Source organism: Notolepis coatsorum, assembly GCF_963971535.1.
Source record: "Notolepis coatsorum genome assembly, chromosome: 11".
NCBI classification, from domain to species: Eukaryota; Metazoa; Chordata; class Actinopteri; order Aulopiformes; family Paralepididae; genus Notolepis; species Notolepis coatsorum.
In genome coordinates this window covers 97,531,030-97,554,768 of record NC_140175.1, presented here as the reverse complement: position 1 = coordinate 97,554,768, position 23,739 = coordinate 97,531,030, and the positions used below count along the sequence as shown (strand labels likewise).

The 23,739-nt window shown below is 48.2% G+C and overlaps 1 protein-coding gene across 1 annotated transcript in view; it reads right to left on the bottom strand.

Moving 5' to 3' along the window:
- The window catches only part of mfhas1 (multifunctional ROCO family signaling regulator 1), a 64,874-nt gene extending 45,710 nt beyond the window's left edge, over positions 1-19,164 (bottom strand). The window contains exon 1 of the mRNA XM_084325417.1: positions 15,764-19,164. Within this exon, the coding sequence (XP_084181543.1) occupies positions 15,764-18,743 (2,980 nt within the window). The 5' untranslated portion in view covers positions 18,744-19,164. The remainder of the gene's footprint in view (positions 1-15,763) is intronic.
- Positions 19,165-23,739: the final 4,575 nt, after the last annotated feature.

Genomic DNA, 23,739 nt, shown 5'->3' with positions numbered 1-23,739 from the left:
GAACGATTGTGTTCCACGGTCCACCGTGTGTTTAGTCTGCTACAGAAAGTAGAGCCCCCAACTCTGCATCAACAAGCAGCAGCAGCCAGGAAATATCATCTCCATATTAGGCCAAGTGAAAAGGCTCTGTGCTGCTGGACGTGCAAGCACTGTTTAAGATCAACTTCTGTTGCAAAAGGTGGTCGTGTTGAGACCCTGCAGGCGTAATATAGGGCTACACACTATGAATGATTCAAAACAATATGGAGTTGAGAGCCCTTGACATAATAGCGGGACCATTTCCTATGCAAAATAAAACGTTTAAGTAATGATTAGGCCTAGGCACTTCTAGCCTCGCAGGTCAGAAATATCTTACAAGTTGTTCACACTGGTGAACCCTGGTGAACCCTTGTGAACAACCGCCTTCTGGGAAACTTGCACGACTTCCCTGGCTCGCGAGGTTAAGGCATTTCATCACAGGCCTAAACTGTCGCACTTTCTGGTAGAGAACTACATCATTAAGTGACACGCCATTACGTCATAAAGGAAGTGAATCACTTGGATGACTGTCTTGATAGTACGGCTAGACTACTTGGAAGACAAAAAGACGCATGACAAAAGCAGGAGCAGCTGATGGAGTCATCAGCCAAGAACCTGAGTCACAGTCTAAAGTCCGACACACTGTTATATAGAATCCCTTCCAGAGGGGGAGGGGTGTATACCCAGTGCTTTAGGAACTGAGGAGCAGCCAAACAGACAAGCACATCCTGTCTATACAGCCAAGCACGCAAGGCCGGCCTAAATCTGTCATCACTCTCTAGGATATCCCATGGAAGTGAGATAGTGCCCGGAAAGTTCTCATTTCCTCACGTCCACCGAAGAGCCTGAACTCACTCGGCAAACTACTCAACGATACTTTTATTTTCACCTTGAAGCTTCGGCTACCTTCCTTGCCACACTCACGGTATGCACCGCGATACCGGTATCGGATATCGGTAAAATGGAATATCGGTATCGGTAATCTGATACCAAAAAAACTCAGAAATCAAAGCAAAGTGACTCGATTTGCTGCATTTTGACACGTTAACTCTCTCTAAATGGGCGTCTAGGTGGTGTAGTGGGCAAGGCGCTCGCCACCAACACTGGAGATGCTGGGTTCGAGCCCAGCTCTCTGCGTTGCTACCAGCTTGGCTGGTCGCTCATACTAACACAATTGGCAGTGTTAGGGGTGGGAAAGCTGGTGGGTGGGTCCTGGGCGTTGTGGACAGCGACTCCTACAGTTCGGTCGGGGCGCCTGCACAGCGAGGGAAGGATCTGGAGGGAGGTAGTGTGACCTTCCACACGTTACACTCTCCCAGTGAGAGTCTGCACTGCTAGGCTGGCTGCCGGCTGGCTGCACATGTGTCGGAGGAAAACATGTGATAGTCTCCGGCCTCCCGGACCAACAGTAGGGGGGGGGTGCGCAACAACCAGGAAGGGGGTTGGGAATTGGCATAACGACTAACAGTGGGATGGGAGGAAAAAAATCGGAAAAAAGGAGAAAAAAAAATCTCTCTAAATGGAGAACATTTTATTATATCTCAATAATCTTTGTCTAATGACCCAGAAATTATGGTCCAAGTCTATACTGTTCCATTAAAAGTGACGGATCGGATCAGTACTCTGTATCGGTCAATACCCAAAGCCCAGGTATTGGTGTCGGGACTGAAAAGGTTGGTTTGGTGAATCTCTACTTGTAGCTTTCAGATTTGGACCACTCTTCCATTCGGTGTACTTTGCCTCTTCGTTCTCATCCAGACAACGGTCAGACTTATCCAGACAGCGGTCAGACTCCAGAAGTAGGAAAACCACAACCAGTCAGGCTTCGTCGGGGAGCGCTGTAGCAGCCATTCCTCACATTCCAATCGCTAACCTTCAGCCTGTTATACCTCCCACTCTATCAACATTACATTTCCACACATCCTCCTGGTCCAACAAACCCCCCTGTAGCAAACTTTCTCACGGTGCACAAGTGTGCTCCCCCAGTGTGTGTGGAGTCGAGTTGACACTAGTGAGGCAGTTTGCTAGGTCTGTGGAAGTGAATGAGGAAACTAAATATTATTGCATACTTATCTTTTGTCTAGCACAGTCTCTGGAGCGTAACAGAAAGAAGCATTTTGTATAAAAGTATTCTGTACTTCTGTATGACAACTATTAAAGAAACTTGAAATAATGATAATAATAATAATTTGTAGGGGCGCTTTATATTTGTGGAACAAATCTCAAGGCGCTACAGGTGTAGAAGAACATAAAAACTAGCAAGAGAGTAAAAAAGAACATAAAATAAGTAGGACTAAAACTAGTAAAGGAGTAAAAAAAAGAACATGAAATGTGAAGGGCTAAAACTAGTAAAAGAGTACAAGATCATAAAATAAGAAGGGCTAAAACTAGTAAAAGAGTACAAGATCATAAAATAAGAAGGGCTAAAACTAGTAAAAGAGTACAAGAACATAGAATAAGAAGGGCTAAAACAAAATCAAGAACATAAAAAAAGAAGGGCTAAAACGGGTAAAAGATCATAGAATAAGGTAAAAACTAGATAAAAATCAACAAAAGGCTCTATTAAAAAGATGTGTTTTGAGGCCCTTTTTAAAAGCATCCACTGTCCGTGGTGCTCTCAGATGATCAGGGAGAGCATCCCACAGACTGGGAGCGGATGAGCAGAAAGCCTGATCTCCCATGGTGCAGAGTTTGGTCCTCGGGCGCTGGAGGAGGTTTGCCTGGCCGGAGCGGAGGTGTCGTGAGGAGGATTCAGGGGTGATCAGTTCTTTAAGGTAGAGGGGGGGGGGGTTCCGTGGAGGCACTGGTGCGTTAACAGGGAGACTTTATACTAAACTAGTCTTAATGGGACCTGTAACTGAGGGGTACAATTCCCTGACTGTATTACTAGATATGATACTTACTACCACTACCTTTGTACTTAATATTCGGCCACCCAGTACACGGCATAAATATATTATCATGAACACTCTCACGTAGATGAAACGGATCCAACACAAATGTACGAATTAGAAACAGGTCTTTATTTCCTACACAGCGATGGTGTGTAGAATAAACACTTAATCACTTAATTACATTTATGAATTGAAATAGTATGCACTTTTATGGCAAGGAGTATTCGTCGGTATATCAATAGATAATGTCCAATCTCTGAAGGCGCAGGTGGTAAATATACGACCTGGAATAGTTAAGGAATAACAGCAATGATACTTTAATGATTATAGGCTGGATACACTAGAGGGGGTTAATCCGGTCGCTTGTAAGCCGACAGGAGTAGGAGGGGGGGGGGGGGGTAGAATCCAGCTGCCTCGTCCGGCCAAGGGTATCCCAGGAGAACCCACTGTAGTGCCGTTCAATGCGCCGGCGATCCTTGGACTACAGATGAAAGCAGGTGGACTTTGTGGGCCGGCTCTCTCCGGTCCACGGGGGAGAGATGTGGAGAGACCTCGTCTTGCAGAGCGTCTCCTCACCTTGCGTCCTCTCCAGGGGGGGGGGGGTTCCAACACACGGTAGTGTCGGGGGTCTTTATCCATAGAATAATCAAAGTATCCAAAGCATAATCCGTGCCTGGGAAGGCGGGCTGTCGTCGGTAGAATAATCCGGTATACAGGTCCACTCGCTCGTCGGCTCTGGGGCTCCTCGGGTGCAGCTTCACATAGGGTCAACCACCCTGGGTAAGCAGCCAGTTCTCTGCCCGAAACGATGGGGTACTGACTACGGTAGTATTCTCACCGCACGAAGCACTATATATTAACAGACTATTATTAGCTTAATAGACTACGTCCAACTCGACGATATAGTGCCAAATATGACTATTCAAATATTAATATACACGATGTCTCAATACCGATGGTAGGCCGAACTTGGCCTTACTCCCACACGTGGCATCGCGGGGAGGCTTTACGTCTGTGACTCTATTGGAGGGTAAGAAACTGGACTGAAAAGAAAGTCCTACTTTAGTAGCGCAGTATATATACGCACTATGAACAAATAGTCCCATTAGTGGTGCGGTAGCCAAATTCCTACGCGGAACTAGGACTTGTTCGTACATGTCGAGCGGTACGTTTGAACTGGGTCTGAGGGGTATGGCAGCCTGGCACCAAGGTCTCGACCAATAGTAGAATGGAGACTATTATGGGATGTTCAGTAGGCTAGAATGGATATTCAATGCATATTGTACAAGGAATATACAAGGGATATCAGGGAATATTAGAGAATATACAAATACAATTAAATATATATATATAAATAAATATATATATTCGGTTTAATCTGGCCCTTCACAACAGCCACCCCCTGAATAGGTCCCAGACCTAATCAGTTAAACGGAGACAGATTAATCGCGTTGTCTATTTACACATAAGGGTTTGCTGTAGGGGTCAGTCAACTTCACAAAGTCATAGGGTTGTAGGGTCATGGTCATCATCGATTGTGTCTGGGAGTCGAGGCAGTTCTATGAGCCTCGCCACGGGACGGGTGTAAGTGCGACCCTGGACGAGCACTTCAGCTGCTCGGACCTTGCCGTCGGCACCGGTGATCACTTTGCTTACGCGGCCGGCCGGCCACATAGCTCTGGGCAGTGATTGATCAATAATCATGACGACTGTTCCTTCTGTCAAATTGTCTCTCTCCTTTACCCACTTCTGGCGGGTCTGTAGAGACGGTAGGTAGTGCAGTAGGAAACTGTTCCAAAACTTGTCGGCTAATACTTGGCTGTACCTCCACATTCGTCGGCCGTTCGCTTCTTCAGGCCGGTACATTGTCTGGGGTAATGTGGGATCTAGCCGCCCCATCAGGAGTGTGTTGGGGGTAACTGGGTCGATATCCGCCACATCACTGGAGACATATCCGAGGGGCTTCGAGTTAAGTACTCCCTCAATCTCCGTGAGGACTGTCATTAGGACTTCTTCCGCCACAGTCTGGGCCCCAAGTACTGCGTACAGGGCTGTCTTTATGGAGCGCACTTCTCGTTCCCAAGTGCCACCGAAGTGGGGTGCGTTTGGGGGGTTGAATTGGAAATCAACCTGTGCTGGAGCGAGGTGGGTCTTAAGTTCTGGGCCCATAGCTTGGAAGCTCTCTCTCAGCTCTCTTTCGCCGCCTTTAAAGTTTGTCCCATGATCGGACAATAGGGTAGACGGTCTTCCTTTCCGTGATATGAATCTACGGAAGGCCATAAGGAATGAGTCTGTGCTCATGGTCGGGAGAAGCTCGATGTGTATCGCTCTGGTGGTCATGCATTTGAATACAATACCCCACCGCTTCTCGGTTCCTCTTCCTTTCTTTATGTGCAGCGGGCCAAAGCAGTCCATACCCGTTGAGTGGAATGGCTTGTCACCGATTCGGAGGCGACATGGAGGAAGGTCAGCCATCCTTGGTATGCTGGGCTGCGCGCGCCACTTGCGGCAGTCTAGACATGTTCGTTGGAAGCGTCGTACCGCCTCTCTTCCTTGTAGGATCCAGTAACGACGTCTGATTTCCGCGAAGACTCTTTCTGCTCCTGCGTGATGTACATCCTCATCGTATTTCTTTATAATCAGCTCTGTGACCTTGTGTCGGCTGTTCAATACGATCGGGTATTTAATGTCATCCGGTAGATTGGGGGCTCTGCGTAGGCGACCACCCACTCTGATGAGGGTGTGAGCGTCGCTCTCGGGGGCCAGGTGAATTAATCTGCTGTCGGATGGGACGGGCTTTCCTCCCTGTAGACAGGCCAATTCATCGGGGAACGAGTCTCTCTGGGCTCGCTGCAGTAGAAGCAATTCTGCTTCCTCGTAGTTAGCTGCTGACATATCAGCGGGGGACTTGCACTCCGGGTGGTACCGCAGGAATGTTCTTTGTTGTGCACTCTCTATGGACGTGCAATCGTTTATGTTAGGGTCGGTGGAGGCTACGGTGCTCAATCCACAGAACACAGACTTCTTAATTTCCACCTCCTCTGGACTTGCTTCCCTCGGGATAGGCATGGGCCACTGTCCTTCCGGGAGTCTTAGGAATGCGGGGCCGTCACTGTAGACATTGCGACGGGTGAGGTCATCCAGGGGCATCCCCCGGGTGATGACGTCAGCTGGGTTCTGTTTTGTATCAACGTAGCGCCACTCTGTTTCTCCGGTTAACTCTTCGGTTAAGTCTTGAATCTCGGTGACTCTGACTCCCACGAAGACTTTGTACTTGCATGAGTCCGATTTGATCCAGGCGAGTACCGTCGTGGAATCTGACCACAGGATTGTTCTAGACACCGGTATGGTGAGCTCACGTTGGATGAGCGTGGCTAGGTGCGCTCCGGCTAGGGCTGCGCAGAGCTCTAGACGTGGGATAGATTGTTGCTTGCGTGGGGCTATTCTCGAGCGGGCGAGGACAAATGCTGTGTAGATCTCTCCCCCCTGGTCTTGGGCCCGCAAGTAGGCTACTGATCCGTATGCGACCTCTGAGGCTTCACTGAAGACGTGTAAGTCCATTTTACATGTCTCTGGCCTCACCGTGGGTGGGAAGTAGCTTCGGCGCATATTAACGCCTGGGAGTGAGTGGAGCTCCATCTCCCACTCTCTCCAGGTGGATGCAAGGTGTGCGGGAATGGGGTCGTCCCAGCCCTGGTCCTTGTCCCACAATGCTCGTACAATCATTTTTGCCCTGGTGGTGTACGGTAGAATACATCCTAGCGGGTCATATTGTCGGGCGAGTGTTGTGTACACACTCCGTCTGGTGGTCGGCGCCGCCGCCGGCCTTCCCTGCTCCGTAGTCAGGGGCTTGTGTCTGTAGTGAAGCGAATCTGTTTTGAATCGCCACACCAATCCCAGGGTCATCTCCTGGGCTTCTCCCGGGATTGTAGCCATCCAGGTCTCGCTGCTGGCTGCCTTGTCCTCGGAGGAGAGGCTGCGCAGTACTTGCGGATCGCTGCTGGCCCACTGCCTGAGATCAAAGCCGCCTTTGATCAATGAGGCGCGGAGTTTAATCAGGAGAGCCTCGGCTTCTTCCTCGGTTGAAAGGCTTTGTAGACAGTTGTCTACGTAGAAGCTGTTCTTTACGCTGTGTCGGACCTCTTCGTCCGCTGCTGGGTCCTCTGCTACATGTTTCTGTAGTGCAAATGTCGCACAGCAGGGGCTGCACGTCGTTCCGAAGGGGAGGACTTCCCATTGGTAGATGGCTGGGTGCTCATCTCCTGGCTTCTCTCTCCATAGGAACCGTAACAGGGGCTTGTCCGCCTCTACTAATCTCACCTGCAGGAACATTCCTTTAATGTCCCCGCTGATGGCCACCTTTTCCTGGCGGAAGCGGAGTAGAACGCCGAGTAGGGAGGGGCCGAGTGTGGGACCGGGCAGTAACTCTTTATTCAGATTTTGGGATCCGATCTGGTAGCTGCAGTTAAATACTATGCGGTCTTTACCGTTGTGATGGACCTTGTGGTGGGGCACGTACCACGATTCAGTGGTCTGGTCAGCCTCTTTAATGTCCATCTTTGTGACGTGTCCCGCTGTGATGAGCTTCTCAATCTCAGCGCGGTATACACTCTCTTGGGCGGGGTTCTTGGCTAGGCGCCGCTCCGTGTTCAGCAGGTACCGTTCTATGGCGTCTGTCTTGGCGTGGAAAGTAGGCATTCCTTCTCGCCGCAGGAGTGGCGTGGCGTATCTCAACACGCCGTTGACCGGGACTCTCTTGGTCCCTGTCTCGAGGAGGTGAATGGCGTAAATGTCATCTTTAGAGCGAATGTCTTTCTTTCCATTCTTAAAGGGCATTTGTTCCAAGCTCCATAGCCGCTCTACGTGTTGCAGGAGTGCGGTTTCTCCCTCTGTGACTCGGGAGTGGAGACATCTAGTGGCTGTACTTCGGTTGAGAGATTTGGCGAGCGGGCCTTGGAGAGTCCATCGCAAACGGGTCTCGACTGCTGCAGGACAGCCTCGGGGTCCGGTATGAACCCGGTCTATCGGGACAATGAGGTCTGCATGGTCGGAGCCTATCAACAGGGTCAGCATTGTCTATGAGCGGGATCGGTAACTTGCGCAGATGTGCATATTTCTCCATCAGCTTGGCGACGGGGTATGTGTACCGCGACAGTCCTATTTCTTGGCTGGTGAAAGCGTCTGCAATCTGGTACCGTCGCTCAGGCTGGCCGCTTGCTGCGATAGAGAATGAGACATTCTCGCCCTTTATCGTCTTCAAATCTCGTCTTATTGTCCGAATTGTCATTTGGGTTTCGCTTCCCCGCAGCCCTAGCTGGGCCGCAGCGGAGGCGAGCAGCAGGGTCTTCTCTGACCCGTCATCGAGGACGGCGTAAGTGTCCAGGACTTTATTCTGGTAGCTTAGTGTCACACGCACTACTTTTAGGAGTACTCGGGCTCCGCTGCTGCTGGCGGGATCGATGTACATGACGCTCGCTTTGCGGCTGGATGGTGCAGGTGAAGGGCGCCGTCTGTTACTGTCGTGAAGTATGTCCAGATGGGCTCCATCGCACTTGGTGCACCTTTTCTTTAAGCGGCATTCGGCTGCCATGTGTGAGCGCGCACAGCGAAAACAGCGCTTGTTGGACTTTATCCATTGACCTGCTTCCTCCGCGTTCAGCTTGGGGAAGGAGTCACATTGCGCTAGCCAGTGTTCTTTCTCACAGTAGGGGCACACTATCTTCCACTTCTCCGTTCTGGAGGGGGTACTGTGGCTCCTGCTGCTCGGTACTGACTCCGATTGGTGCATCACAGTCACCGATCTTCTTCCATCATTTAGTCGTCTGGTTCCTTCTCTGGAGCCAGGGGTGCTCCGTCCAAATGTATCTAGCCGTAGGCTGCTGACTTCTCTCGCCAGGAAGTCTGCTAGATCGAGGAGGTTCGGTTCGGGGCCATTCGGGTCTCTGTGGTCCCTCTGCCGCCTAAAGCGCTCCTGACGAGCGGGCGGCAGCTTCTCCAGAATCCTTTCCACATTTGAGTTGGCGTAAAGTTCATACTTCCCCTTCTCTCTTTGCGCTCCCAACATCCCTACCAGGGACTGCACTCTGATGGACAGGTCGTCCAGTGCTCGATTGTCTATTGCTGGGGGTAAGCGGTCGATGTGTCGGATCTCCTGGATCACGTAATCCCATATGCGCCCATACCTCTGGTCCAATGCTACCAGCGCTGCTGTGTATGGGGTGGTGGAAGTCGCGTAGGCGAGCGCTATATTATGTGCGCGGGGTACCTTTAAGTGCTGCAGTAGGATGGCGTATTTGTGGCGTTCATCCAATACATCCACCAACATGGTCTCCAGACACATGCGGAGTTCTGTATACTGGGCCCGGTTCTCTTGGGTGAAGTCGGGTACCATAGGCGTGCCAATGTATGACGCTGACTGTGGATACATCGGCGAGCGTTGGGGGGGAGGCCTCCTAGGCGAGTCTCCTCCCGCTCCTTGGTATGGGCTGGTACCGGCAGTGTACCATGGCCCGCTTGTCCAGGTGCTGTTCCTCGGTGCGGGTCGTGCGTCGTGCTCACCCGTGTATAGAGTCGGGGGTCTGTAGCGCAGCTCCGCGGGAGTATAGCCTGGGCTGTACCGGACCTCCTGGTCCGGTAGAGTACTGTGCTGTCTTCGGGCGCAGTTCTCCTCCTCTTCCTCTTCGTCTTCAGTTAGGTCATCCAGTGCTTGTAGTCTCTGGTTTAGCCTCTCCACAGGATATGCTGCTCCTTCCCGGTTGCTAGGTCTCGCTTGGACCGGTGGGGGGAGGTGGTCTGTGGGGGGTATAGACCTCGTCTGTTGGTCAAGTTCAGGGTTGTTTACTCGGCTAGGGGATGCCGCCCTGGAGGTGTGTCTAGACGAGTTCCTGGAGCCTCTGGCGGAGGGAGAGGGTGTTGTCCGTCTGATCAGCTGTTCTATTAGTTGCGCTTGCTGTCTGTCGCGCTCTGCGTCCCGTAGAGCACCAGCAGCTGCTCGCTGGCTGTCTGCTCGGTCTCGGGCCACATTCTCTTCCATCTGAATGAGTCTTATTTCCAGGCGTATGTGCTCTTCTTCGCTCCGTTGCTGTAGCTGCAATCGATCGCGTTCACCCTGGAGTCTATCGCGTTCAGTAGAGGCTTTCAGGCTGACGAGGAATGCCTGCTGTAGGGTCCTCTCTGCCTCGCTGGGAGAAGGCGTTTGTATAGGGGAGCCTTCCCTCGGGGTACTCCTTGCGGAGCCTTGGAGCTCTATCTCCACGGTGCTCTCCCCGTCTTCTTCCGTGCCGAGTTCTCTCTCGGTAGCGTTGTATTCCTCCCGGGACTCATCGGGGACTACTTCTTCAGTACTGGCGGGGTGTGAAGTCATGTCTGGTTCCCACTGGTCCCCACCGTGAACTTGGTCAGTTACATTAGAGCCCGTAGGGGCCTCTATGGTCGGGGTAGTCTGGGCGTTGGGGTTAGACATACTTTTACTTTCTAGTTTTACCGCGTTTACTGTTAGTAGAAGACTAGGTTGTTGACTGACAGCGTAAGCCTCTAAGTACTGAGGGAGCCGTCGTTCGCGCTGCGGGCGTTGGTTAGGAGGATCGTTTCGTGGAGTGTTCATCATAGGCCATTTCAATATTAATAACACTATATTAATATTACACTAATTACCCTCCGGCTCGAAGGACCAATTGTAACTGAGGGGTACAATTCCCTGACTGTATTACTAGATATGATACTTACTACCACTACCTTTGTACTTAATATTCGGCCACCCAGTACACGGCATAAATATATTATCATGAACACTCTCACGTAGATGAAACGGATCCAACACAAATGTACGAATTAGAAACAGGTCTTTATTTCCTACACAGCGATGGTGTGTAGAATAAACACTTAATCACTTAATTATATTTATGAATTGAAATAGTATGCACTTTTATGGCAAGGAGTATTCGTCGGTATATCAATAGATAATGTCCAATCTCTGAAGGCGCAGGTGGTAAATATACGACCTGGAATAGTTAAGGAATAACAGCAATGATACTTTAATGATTATAGGCTGGATACACTAGAGGGGGTTAATCCGGTCGCTTGTAAGCCGACAGGAGTAGGAGGGGGGGGGGGGTAGAATCCAGCTGCCTCGTCCGGCCAAGGGTATCCCAGGAGAACCCACTGTAGTGCCGTTCAATGCGCCGGCGATCCTTGGACCACAGATGAAAGCAGGTGGACTCTTTGTGGGCCGGCTCTCTCCGGTCCACGGGGGAGAGATGTGGAGAGACCTCGTCTTGCAGAGCGTCTCCTCACCTTGCGTCCTCTCCAGGGGGGGGGGTTCCAACACACGGTAGTGTCGGGGGTCTTTATCCATAGAATAATCAAAGTATCCAAAGCATAATCCGTGCCTGGGAAGGCGGGCTGTCGTCGGTAGAATAATCCGGTATACAGGTCCACTCGCTCGTCGGCTCTGGGGCTCCTCGGGTGCAGCTTCACATAGGGTCAACCACCCTGGGTAAGCAGCCAGTTCTCTGCCCGAAACGATGGGGTACTGACCACGGTAGTATTCTCACCGCACGAAGCACTATATATTAACAGACTATTATTAGCTTAATAGACTACGTCCAACTCGACGATATAGTGCCAAATATGACTATTCAAATATTAATATACACAATGTCTCAATACCGATGGTAGGCCGAACTTGGCCTTACTTCCACACGTGGCATCGCGGGGAGGCTTTACGTCTGTGACTCTATTGGAGGGTAAGAAACTGGACTGAAAAGAAAGTCCTACTTTAGTAGCGCAGTATATATACGCACTATGAACAAATAGTCCCATTAGTGGTGCGGTAGCCAAATTCCTACGCGGAACTAGGACTTGTTCGTACATGTCGAGCGGTACGTTTGAACTGGGTCTGAGGGGTATGGCAGCCTGGCACCAAGGTCTCGACCAATAGTAGAATGGAGACTATTATGGGATGTTCAGTAGGCTAGAATGGATATTCAATGCATATTGTACAAGGAATATACAAGGGATATCAGGGAATATTAGAGAATATACAAATACAATTAAATATATATATATAAATAAATATATATATTCGGTTTAATCTGGCCCTTCACAACAGGACCCAAAGGCCAGGCCTAGGTAGGTCAAAACCACTATGACTACCAAAAATAAAACAAAAACAACAACTTCAACCTTCATGAGAGACTGGAGATGATAATATTGAAAGCCTTGCAGAAAGACAATGCACGGTTTAAAGGGTGGGGTCCTTCTTTCTGGTCCAGTGACTAAAGAAAATGTTTGTTGCTTCATTAACCCAGCAGAAAGAATACCTTTGTGTGGAACGTTGCACGCTCTTGTCTGGCTAAAAAGAATCATGGTAGTTATGAAATAGGTAGGCTTATTTATCATTTAGTGGTTGAGTCAAAAAGTAACAAACAAGACATGTTTGTATAAGAAATGCCTTAATCATCCACTTCATAGTAATCTCACTGATCCCTTTGTGTCAGTAGGGCATTTTTCTGAAATGACAGTAGTGTTGTAACATGGTTCGATACACCATGGTTCAACATACAACACCCTACAGACTGATCACATGGTTCAACTATACACCATGGTTCAACTACTGTATAGAACACCCTACAGACTGATCACATGGTTTAACTATACACCACCCTCTAAAGTTTCTAACCCTAACTAACCTTACTGTCATGCACTTGTCCTAATATACTAACCTACACTGTAGCACTCAACACTTTGATGAACATTGTTACTCAGCTGATAGAGTTGTACCCTTCCTGCTGTCTTGTTAAATGACAAAATGTAAATGTAATGTAACTATACACCATGGTTCAACTATATAACACCCTACATTCTGCAATCACATGATTCAACTACTGTATATAACATGGTTTAACTATATAACCAGGGACCGAAACTAAAGCCTGCCGCCCGCCAGGGGCGCTCAGTTTTTACCTTTGGCGCTTGACACTTAGAGGGCTGCCCGCCGTGTGGCGTGTAATCAATCAAGTTCATAACGATACTCTTATTTTGAAAATCTGTGCGGGTCTCGTTTCCGCCCCAAGCGCATCTCCAGTCATAATATCGATGGCTCCGGCAGTTAGCAACAATTAGGTTCGTATGATACTCTTATTTTGAGAAAAAAAACGTGGCAACGAGTCATATCCGCCCAGCCCTGTAGCGGGATACTATTGGCTAAGGGCTTCTGCTCGCAGTGCTCATGTCAACACAGGCAGTCTGCTCTAGTCTAGAAGAGCGGACCTCCATGAGCTACCGTTACTGTTTAAACAATGACCCAGTCAACTATTCACTTTTAGTTTAATACATGACGAGGCATTGTCTAACGGTATCTAGCTGGCTACCTACTGATAGCTGCTGATATCAACAAATGCTCCAGCAATAGTCGACTCGAGTGCATAATACCTCCGTTCCCTCGTTAGCTAGCTTAGCTAGCTCACGTTAGATCTATCTGTCCCAGTAAACTAAATTGTCTTAACGTTATCTACCGGGCTAGCAGTAGCTACAGATAGCTCCTGATATCAATGTCTTATAACATTGATTGAATGCGTATTCTAGCTGAGGGCATGTTGAATGTGATTTGACAAAAGAACCGTAACGTTATAAATAGGGTCCAGCTGCATCGCCGGAGAATCCTTGCATGCTGAATGTAGGGTCTAGCTGAATATAGGGTCTAGCTGCAGGGCCGGAGAATCCTTGCTGGAGCTGGAGGCTACTCAAGTATACACACAGACAGTGGAGCTGTTTGCAGATAGCAAGCATTTTGACTTATTGCGTGGTGGCGATGTCTCGCAGATAATACAACTACAAGTATGATTATATAATATATATTTTATTTAAAAAATATATATATATAAAATATATATATATATTTTTTTAATCAAACAAATGTTGGCAGGTAAGAAATATGCTTGGCGGGTAGACTCTTCCCATCTACCCGCCACTGGCCGGTGAGTCAAAAAGTTAATTTCGCTCCCTGGCTCCCTGTATATCACCTTACAGTCTGCAATCACATGGTTCAACTATACACCATGGTTCAACTATGTAGGAGGGTGTTCCGTAGTTGAACCATGTGATCACAGCCGGTATCTCTTTCAAAGACGAGGCTCGCCTTTTGTCAATATTTTGAACAGGCCAATATTTTAAAACAAAGAAGGCTCAGACAGACGGGCGGCCTGGCACACCATTGTCTGTTTCCTGTCTCCTGTCAAGGGGCCTGCGCTGCCTGCTTCTACCGTCACAAAAAGACTTCCCATCATCTTCCGCCGTCTGTGTGTCTAAGCTCCGGCCTGTGTGTCTCTAAGCTCCAGTGTATTAGTAGAACCATCGGTCCGTGTCCTGGACCAGGGGCGGGCGGGCCATCGCTCCGGAAGCCAAGCCATGCCAGTAGAAGAGCTCTACAAGAGCCTCATGTCCAATGATTCAAACCAGCAATGCAGCAGACATGAACTAATCCACAAAGACTGCCAAAGCCCTTCCTAGGCCAGGGCAGAGAGAGGGGAGGAGAGGAGTGGGGTGGCGTGGAATGTAACAAATCAAGTATATAGGAGGCCGAGTTGACAAGAAAGACGAAACGAGCAAAATAAGGATAAGGAGATTTGATTAAAAAGATGAGGATGAGGCAACGCTGGTGAAATATATACGGTGGAGCAGCAGAGTGAATACCGCTATAGCCATCCAGCTGGTGGCAGGCCAACACCCACATCGTGTCACCCAGCCTTCTGGAGCCAAGCCAACAAACTGTATCCGCTGGATCCTGCTGCCTTATTAGTAACCAAACGACGCATATATATAAAAAAGAAAAAACGGATTTCAATATTAATTTTGTCTTTGTGTCATCAGACTTCTATTTTGGTTTGAAGATAAGAGCAAAGCAGAAAATGGCATATTTAATTGTGTGTTAGAGCACAACTAATAAGAGGATTTTTGTTTTCACTCAATAAATAGGTTATTTGGGCAGCAAAACACATCTGCACAGTTTTCTTTTGTAAATCGCACAAACAAAACGATTGCATTGTTAATGCATAATATTTACATTAATTAACTAACTAAAAAAAAAAACAGCACTTTTCACAGGGGATGTTCTCCAAGCGCCAGGCCTGCTGGTATATCTGTGGACATGTGGTGCACAAGCCATTATTACTAGGCTGACGCAAAAACTTGTGTGTGTACCGACATAGCTGTCTGGCCCAAATAGGAATGATGTCATTTGAGAAACGGGGCCTGTGTGATGATGCTGCACTCTCACTGCTTTCTGTGGGCTACATCACATTCTGACTGCATTACACACCCGACACCGACTCTCTTTGTGTTTCTGTTCAGCTTCTAATCTACAGACATTACATTCCAAGAAATACAGGCAGGGTTGTGTTACCATGACGACTCCCTCCCATTGCCATGTCAGAACTTGCCTCCCTGATCTCAGCAGGAGTCCAAAACAACGGAGGACAGTATCTATTACTGAGGTGGGGCTTTTGCCCACTATAACTAACCCCTTTCCCCTTAGCTAATGTCATCAGCAGCCGTTGATGTAGCCTTTGTGTGGGTTCCATCCCCCACTGTCTGAGGCTCTCTACCCTGCTAGATAAAATATGATTCAATATAATAAATTATTTATTATCATTCATTTAATACTCCTGACAATTTGAATTATTCCAGGGGGGGGCCGGGGGGGTGGATTAAGGTGAATGTGATTATCTTCAACTACTACCTACTACTAAGCTACAGACAGGAATAGAAAAGAGGGCGGGAGCCATCAAAGGAAGGAAAGGAGAAAAGAGAGTGCCGAGAGAAACAAGAGAAAGAGGACACAGAACGGTGTTTACCTGGAAAGGTGTGTGGGTTGGGCGACCCTCTTTTGAGGCACTTGGAACACAGAACGTGCACAGAGTAGTGGAGCCCAGGCCACTCCTGTAGCAGCACATTCAGCTCTTCCACAAGTGGAGTGATGGCTTGCCAAGCGGTCCATATATTTGGCAGGGAGGCGTGGCTGGCGATGGAGAGGGTCTCCGTCTGGAGCCTGCCCCGCGACGGCCGGTAGCTGATCACCACGGGGACCTTACCGCGGTAGGCGAAGATCTGATGCCTGCCGTCCGACCTCTGAACCACGTGGCTGTTGATCTGCACACTGAAGCGTGCAAACAGTCCGGGAGGGAAGAGAAAGGGGAAGCCGTACTCGATCTGCAGCTGCTCCACGGAGAAGAACTGGTTGAACGGGGGCACGGAGCTCCCTTGCAGCGCCCAGTCCTCCGTGCGGGGTTCCTCGCTGCTGACATAACTGGGGAACTTGTACCACACCGTCGCTCCATTCAGGGGCTTGCTACGGGGTTTGTTGACGCAGTAGCAGATGCCCATTTTCTCCAGCAGCTCCATGATGAGATGAAGGTCCTGTTGGGTCTGGATGAGGGGTCTGAGGAGCAGGCGGATGACGTTGGAAGGCAGAAGGCCGTGCTGGAGGAAGCCCTCCACGTGGTGCTGCAGGTGGGCCACCCGCAGGTTCTCTCCCTTTTCCCCCTCGATGACCAGACTCACCCTCCTCCCCTTGTCCCCCCTCTCCCCCTCGGACAGAAGCCTGTCCAAGAGCGTCGACTCGTCCCTCTGGAAGAAGACGTTGAGGATTGCGATGAAGCGAGGCAAATTATGAAACACGTACTCCTTGAGGGTGAGACTGTCCTCGAAGTAGAGCAGCTTTCCGCTCTCGTGCAGGTAGGACAGGGCGCTCTGCAGCCTGTCCTCCGTGAGCCCCGCCTGGAGGCCCAAACGGGCCGAGTCCCACCAGGAGAGCCACAGGTCCTGAGGCTTAAAGTGCAACTCCTCCAGCATCTGCCAGGACTTCGGCAACACACGGTGGAGGTTGGGAAAGATGTCCCGGTGGTCCGCCACGGACATGAGCTTCTCCCTTAGCCTTTGGATGTTCCTCTGGCCCCGTGTGCAGCTGACGCACAGGACGGGAGAGAGGATCTGCAGCCTGTGGTTGAGCACGTACTGCAGCTGGGCCTTCTTCCGTCTCAGGTTCTTGTCGGACACGCCGTAGAAGAGGATGTGGGGGCTGGAGGCGCGGATGGTGTAGCCCTCCTCCAGGGCCTGGTCCACTTGCTGCGCCAGGCTCCTCAGGCACTGGGTGTCCCTCTTCTCCTGCAGGGCGATCTGCCTGTGGATGTCCAGGGTCTTCTCCTCCACCTCCGCGTCTCCGCACAGGTCCGTGTGCGTGCCCACCGTGCACACCACCGCGTGGGGCACTTTGGCACCGAGGAGGTGGAGGAAATACCCGACGTGGGCGTAAAAGTTCCTGGGCGAATACGTTTTGAGATTCACGACGAGGACGTACAGAGCTCCCGGGGAGAGGAAAAAGGGTTTGATGAGGTCGTAGTTTTGCTTCCCTGACAAATCGTACACGAGAAACGTGAGACTGCGGTCGGCGTCCGCTACCCAGTTGGTCACCTCGATCCCCTTGTTTCCCTGGACGCCGTTAGCGTCCTGCCGCTCGTCGACTACACTCTGACGGAGCAGCGTTTTCCCAGCGCTTTGCATCCCCATCAAGACCAGCTTTAGCCTCGGCTTCACGGCGAGCAGGGAATGTGCGAGTTCCTTTTGATAGGCCGCGATGTACGGGATGCCCTTCATGCAGACCTCGTAGGGAGGCTGGATGAGGGGGTTGTCCTTCACCTTCCAAATGTTCACTTTGGAGAGCTTTCCGAAGTTATCCGGAAGTATGGCTATTTGGTTACCCTGTAAAACGAGCTCCTCCAATCTCTCCAGCGCCACGATGGAGTCGGGCAGATGTGTGATGTTGTTGTTGTCCAACCACAGGTTCACCAACTTGACCAGCTGCCCGATTTCCTTCGGGACTAAAGTCAGTTTATTCCTGCTCAGGTAGAGCTCCTCCAGTCCCGTGATGTTCAACACAACCTGGGGGAAGTTCTCAAAGTCATTCGAGGACAGATTCACCATCTTCAGTCTCTTCAGACCGCCGAAGGAGGGGGGCAGCGTCCCGAGGTTGTTGCTGTCCAGCATGAGGCTCTCCAGATTGCGCAGGTGACAGAAGGCGTCCGGTAACGAGGAGATGTGGAGACTGCTGAGCCAGAGGATCTTGATGGACTGCAGCTTCATGATGTCTCCCGGCAGCGCCTCGAACTTATTCCCGGAGCAGTCCAGCTCCTCCAGGTCACTCAGGGCGAGGATCTCCCCGGGGAACTGGTTCAGCTTGTTGTGGTCCGCGTCCAGCGTGCGTAGCTTCTTGAGCTGCGCGAAAGACCTCGGGAAATCACGGAGGTCATTGAAACTGATGTCGAGCTCCTCCAAGCACTGAAGCGCTCCCATCTGCGACGGTAGATACTGGATCTTGTTGTGGCTGATGCAGAGTTTCTTCAGCCCCTTCAGGAGGCCTACGTCCTCGGAGAGGCTTCGCAGGAGATTGTGACTCAGGTCGAGCTCCACGAGCTGCACCAGCTCAAACAGCACACAAGGAACCGCCGAGAACTTGTTCCTGCGGAGCACAAGGACGCGCAGGTTGTTGAGGGTCATGGACCCCAAGCCCTCGGGGAGCTCCAGGAGGGAGTTGTTGCCCAGGTTGAGCACCTCGATCTCGTCTATGTCTTCAGGTAGTATGATCTTCTGGTTGTCCTGGGAGCAGAGGGTGAGCTGGCGCAGGTTGCTCCGCAGCTTCCTCGAGCGGAGAGCGGCATCCCTCCACAACCTGGCCGTCTTCAGGTTGTTCTCCACGTCCTCCATGGTGGTGGTGGTGGTGGTGACGGTGTGGCGGCCCGACCTCTCCTCCTCCTCCTTGCCTTCATCGAGAGTTCTCATCTGTTATCGCCCCGGCAGCACGGTGCACGCTGCGCAGCCGTCACCACCACCAGACCTTCACTCCGTGGGGACATAAAAAACATTTCAGTCCGCGAAAGAATCAAGCTTTTCATCAGTCGTATCAACACGACTGTAGGACGCATCCTTTTCTCCTGCGCCACACACACACACACACGCACACACACACACCACAATAAAAACAACCCTACCCGCAATAATCACAGGTCCATTATAAATGTTATGTTGTGCCACACCGGTGCATCATCCTGTGGTTTAGTATGAGCGACGACAACAACATATCGTCTCTCTCGTTGTCAAACGAATAGTCCTCCTCCGAATCAAACAACAGCAGCAGCAGCAGCACGCTCCTCCTGAGCTCCCTCGGTTCTCTCTCTCCTAGTCCTTCCTTCCTTTCTCTCTCCTCCTGTGTTCCTGTCTGTCTGCACCGCGCGTCCTGGACGCTCTGCTGCCGCGAGGAGGAGCGGCAGAGGGGGAGTGGCGGCGCGGCGCGCGTCCACACTGCGTCAGATTTCTGAACCCACCTTCTTTCACCCTGCCTGCCTGGTTTGATTGATTGATTGATTGATTGATTGATTGATTGATTGATTGATTGATTGATTGATTGATTGATTGATTGATTGATTGATTGATTGATTGATTGAAAATTGTATTAACAGATTGCAGAATGGGTACAATACAGTACGGCTCAATACACACAATTGTTAAGGGGATGCAGACCTGAGAAAGACTTTCGTCTTGTTTACATCAGGGTCCCCTATTTTCAATTCATCATAACATAAATGACATACAGTACATCATGACATGAATGAATGAAAACTTTATTTAACAGATTGCAGAATGGGTACAATACAGTACGGCTCAATACACACAATTGTTAAGGGGATGCAGACCTGAGAAAGACGTTTGTCTTGTTTCCATCAGGGTCCCCCATTTTCAATTCATATAGACATTTATGACATACACAACATACATGACATTTATGGCATAGGGACATATAGGTATTTAGTACTGATACATTTGTGACATAAGCGGTATTCAAATATACAGTACTGTTACCCCTAGATCCTGACAGAGTATATACATATGATGGGGAGGGAATATGCGGTGGGGAGGAGACTGTCTATTAGGAGGTGGTGGGGGTTTTGGGCATTTACAGTGGCCAGTTTCGAATTGCAGCCTCCCGTAGGTGCTCTTTAAGAGCAGTTTTGAATGTGGGTAGGGATTCAAATTCCTTTACAGCTTTGGGTAGGGCGTTCCACATTGATGTGGCATAATTGCGAAACGTGTTTAGTCCCTTGTTTGAGCCGAATCTGGGTTTAACATGATTTGTTGAGCTTCCTCTGGTATAGGTACATCTATAGACAGTACTGTTGCATGGGAGAAATACTTTTTCTTATAAATAACTTAGGGATCATCGCTGTTGCCAATTTGTAGTTGTAAGTTTAATGTAATATACGTTGAAGCAATTCATGTTGTTGCCCCAGACACTATAAACACTTTCAACAACACTACACCATATTTTTTTTATCTATTTATTACAAAAAGATTTGCACGACATCCCTATATCTCATTCTCACATTTGCATTTCAAAAAGCTTGCATTTGTACTTTGTTTGCATTTTGTACTTTAGTTTGTATATACTGTATAATGTGTATAGTGTTTGGCCTATATTCTTCTTACTGTATGAAGCACAATCTCAGGGGGCTCATACAGAACCAATCATTTCACTGTAATGTACTTTATATGTGACAAATTAAAAAAAAAATGAATTTGAGATATTCATACAGACGCTCGAAAATAACTAAAAACTCAACCGTAAAGCTAAGTGTTCCCATGTAGCATAAAACCATAGATGTACAGTATGTTTATACCTAAAGCAACACTACAAATACCACAGGAGTCTGCTGTGCACTGGCATGCTTGGATAATAGACAGTACTTTGTCTCCATCTAAAGGACATACGTACCCTACACAAGGGAGATACATCAGTCAATTTAGGCTACACTCGATACACATCTATTTTCATATAGTAAATAAATATATAGGATTCAAGTTGAGTAACAAACTGATTCAAAGGAAAAGACAACAAATAATATCCCGGATCATATTTTTGGAACACACACTGCCTATAATGTAACAATATTGATTGCAGCCAAAAGAGGCCATAACATTATCAAGGCAACTTTAAGAGAATGTTATATGTTGGTGTAAGTCGTTATAGAATATCTAAAGCATGTCTAATTGCCCTCTGAATTAAAGTCACAAAGATTATTCCATATAGCATTTTAATAAATGATCAGAAAAGGGAAATTAACTGTTGCGATTGTATGTAATAGTGACAGTCAGTGATTCTTTTTGCAAACATTAAAATGTTATTCCAACCAATTCCACATCCAAATATTAAAAGGGTGGGTGAGTATCATCTCAAGAAGATACAAATAAATATACTACCAGATTCGCGTTTATAACGTTATTTCGCGTGACTTCGCGGTTTATTCATAACGTTATGCACATTTCACAACACAGCCAGCTGTCAGAAACTGTACATTGTAACGTTATATGTTTATTCACGTAACGTTATTTCACGTGACGCGTTCAACTTGTTTACACTCCCCACTTACTGAAACTGTACCATGACGCACTCCCCACTTAACCCAGTTAATGCCTTAACTAGACAGTTAACAATATAACATTTAGATTAATTAACCCAGTTAATGCCTTAACTAGACAGTTAACAATATAACATTTAGATTAACACAGTTAATGCCTAACTAGACAGTTAACAATATAACATTTAGATAGAGAGGCTGGTGGTCAAGTCAAGAGTTTTATTTGTCACAAGTTGTTTATTTGCATACACGTTTATGGGACAGTTTTCTACACCTGACTGAACGGTCTGGGGACAAATGATTAAGGTGGGGTTACAATGATATCAAGGATGAATATGAAAAAGGGGATCTGATCTGATGGTACTTGTACTTTATAATGTGTTATATATGTACATGGATTTTATGTCCGGATGGTATATCTATGGAATGGTCACTGTCTCTATCACACTCTCATATGCGCATGTTTAGCTGCATACAAGTATCTAGGATACACATATTCGTATGTGTACATAATAGGTTTACACACACTCATATGCACAAGGCTAAGTTATACATGTCAGGGGCACACATACATGCACATACTCACTTATAGGAAATAGGCATACACACACCTACATATACACATAGTTGAGGTATAGGCTCTCACTGACACATATGGGGGATATACATGTACATAGGAGACACACACATACGTAGCTGAGACGCACATATATATGCACACTTGAGATATACACTCACATAGGGGGCGGAGGCACACATGGATACGAGACACACACAAGAGATAGGAGTACAGTCGCATACCTGGAAGATGCACACACACACACGTGAGGCATGTACACATGCTTACGTGATACACGTACCCACATACATATGTTGGAGACACACATGCATGCATGCTATCATGCACACCTACATGTGTCTGGGACGCTTTCTCTCACATGCAATATGGAGAAGGGTGGCATCCCGATAGAGGATGCAGCACATACCTGCTCGCAGGTAGATCGGTCTACATGCAAAGTATATATATCAGGGATGTATACGCACAATGTATAGTATTTTTCTTTTTTTCGTAAGTCTTTTTTATTTTCCATGTCAGTTGTTAATGTATTTGTATGAGTCCTTTACATGTTTTGTATGTTCTTACAAAAAAGAAAAAGGCAAATCTTGGAAGTTGCATATGGTGATGTGGAAAGAGATGTTTTGAATATTGGAGAGATTTGTGCAAAAAATATAAAAAAAAAAAAAAAAAATTAAATGCGGGTGGTCGTGCCCGCAAAGATGTGCATAATACAATAGTAATAACATATAATAGAATCCAATAGAACGACATTGTGCAATAAAACAAGTAAACAGAGTAGGGCATATCGGTATATGTACATAAGTTATTTACAGAGCATGGTAGGACATGCTAGGTCCTGTGGTAGTGCAATATTAGCTACGGATGAGGCACTGGGTCTTTATGTACATGCTATATTGGTGGTCAATGTCACTTCGGATTGCTACGACACATCTCTACTGCTTGTGACAGGCTGTGGTGCGTTCCAGACTTTACTCCTGTTGGGAAACTATAGCGATGGTCTGTGCTCACCACACTTTTCTTCGGCCTCCCCGCAGCGAGCCGTCGTCGACCCCCGAGCTTCATTTTACGACGGGCAACAGAGGTGGGTTGAGCCGCTATACTTGGCCCAGCACGGTTAGCGACTCGCCTGAGTGCGTGTGCACGTTTTGATGCATGGCTGATACCAGAGCGGCCGAAGGTGTGTAGCGCTGACAGCAGCTTGGAGGGATTCCCCTTCAGCTGATTGAAGGTCTTTATCATGGCTTTATCATCACCACCCTCTGTAGAGCCTCTTGCTCTGCCTTTGTGCAGCTGGATAACCACACAGACTTCACACAGACTGTCTGTACAATACTGATGTAGGCCTATAATACTTATGTAAATAAGTAAGGCAATTGAAATATATCTGCAGTACAGCTCAATACACACAATTGTTAAGGGGATGCAGACCAGAGAAAGACTTCCGTCTTGTTTACATCAGGGTCCCCCATTTTCAATTCATCATAAATTTAGTTCCCTCCCCCTTGTATATATTTACTGTATGTCACAAATGTAACAGTACTGCATGGTCTGCATCCCCTTAACAATTGTGTGTATTGAGCTGTACTGCATTCTGCAATCTGTTAATAAAGTTTTCAATCAATCAATCAATCAATCAATCAATCGGTCACTGTACCCATTCTGCAATCTGTTAATAAAGTTTTCAATCAATCAATCAATCAATCAATCGGTCAGGTCACGTGTACCCATTCTACAATCTGTTAATAAAGTTTTCAATCAATCAATCAGGGCCTGTGGTCACGTGTAC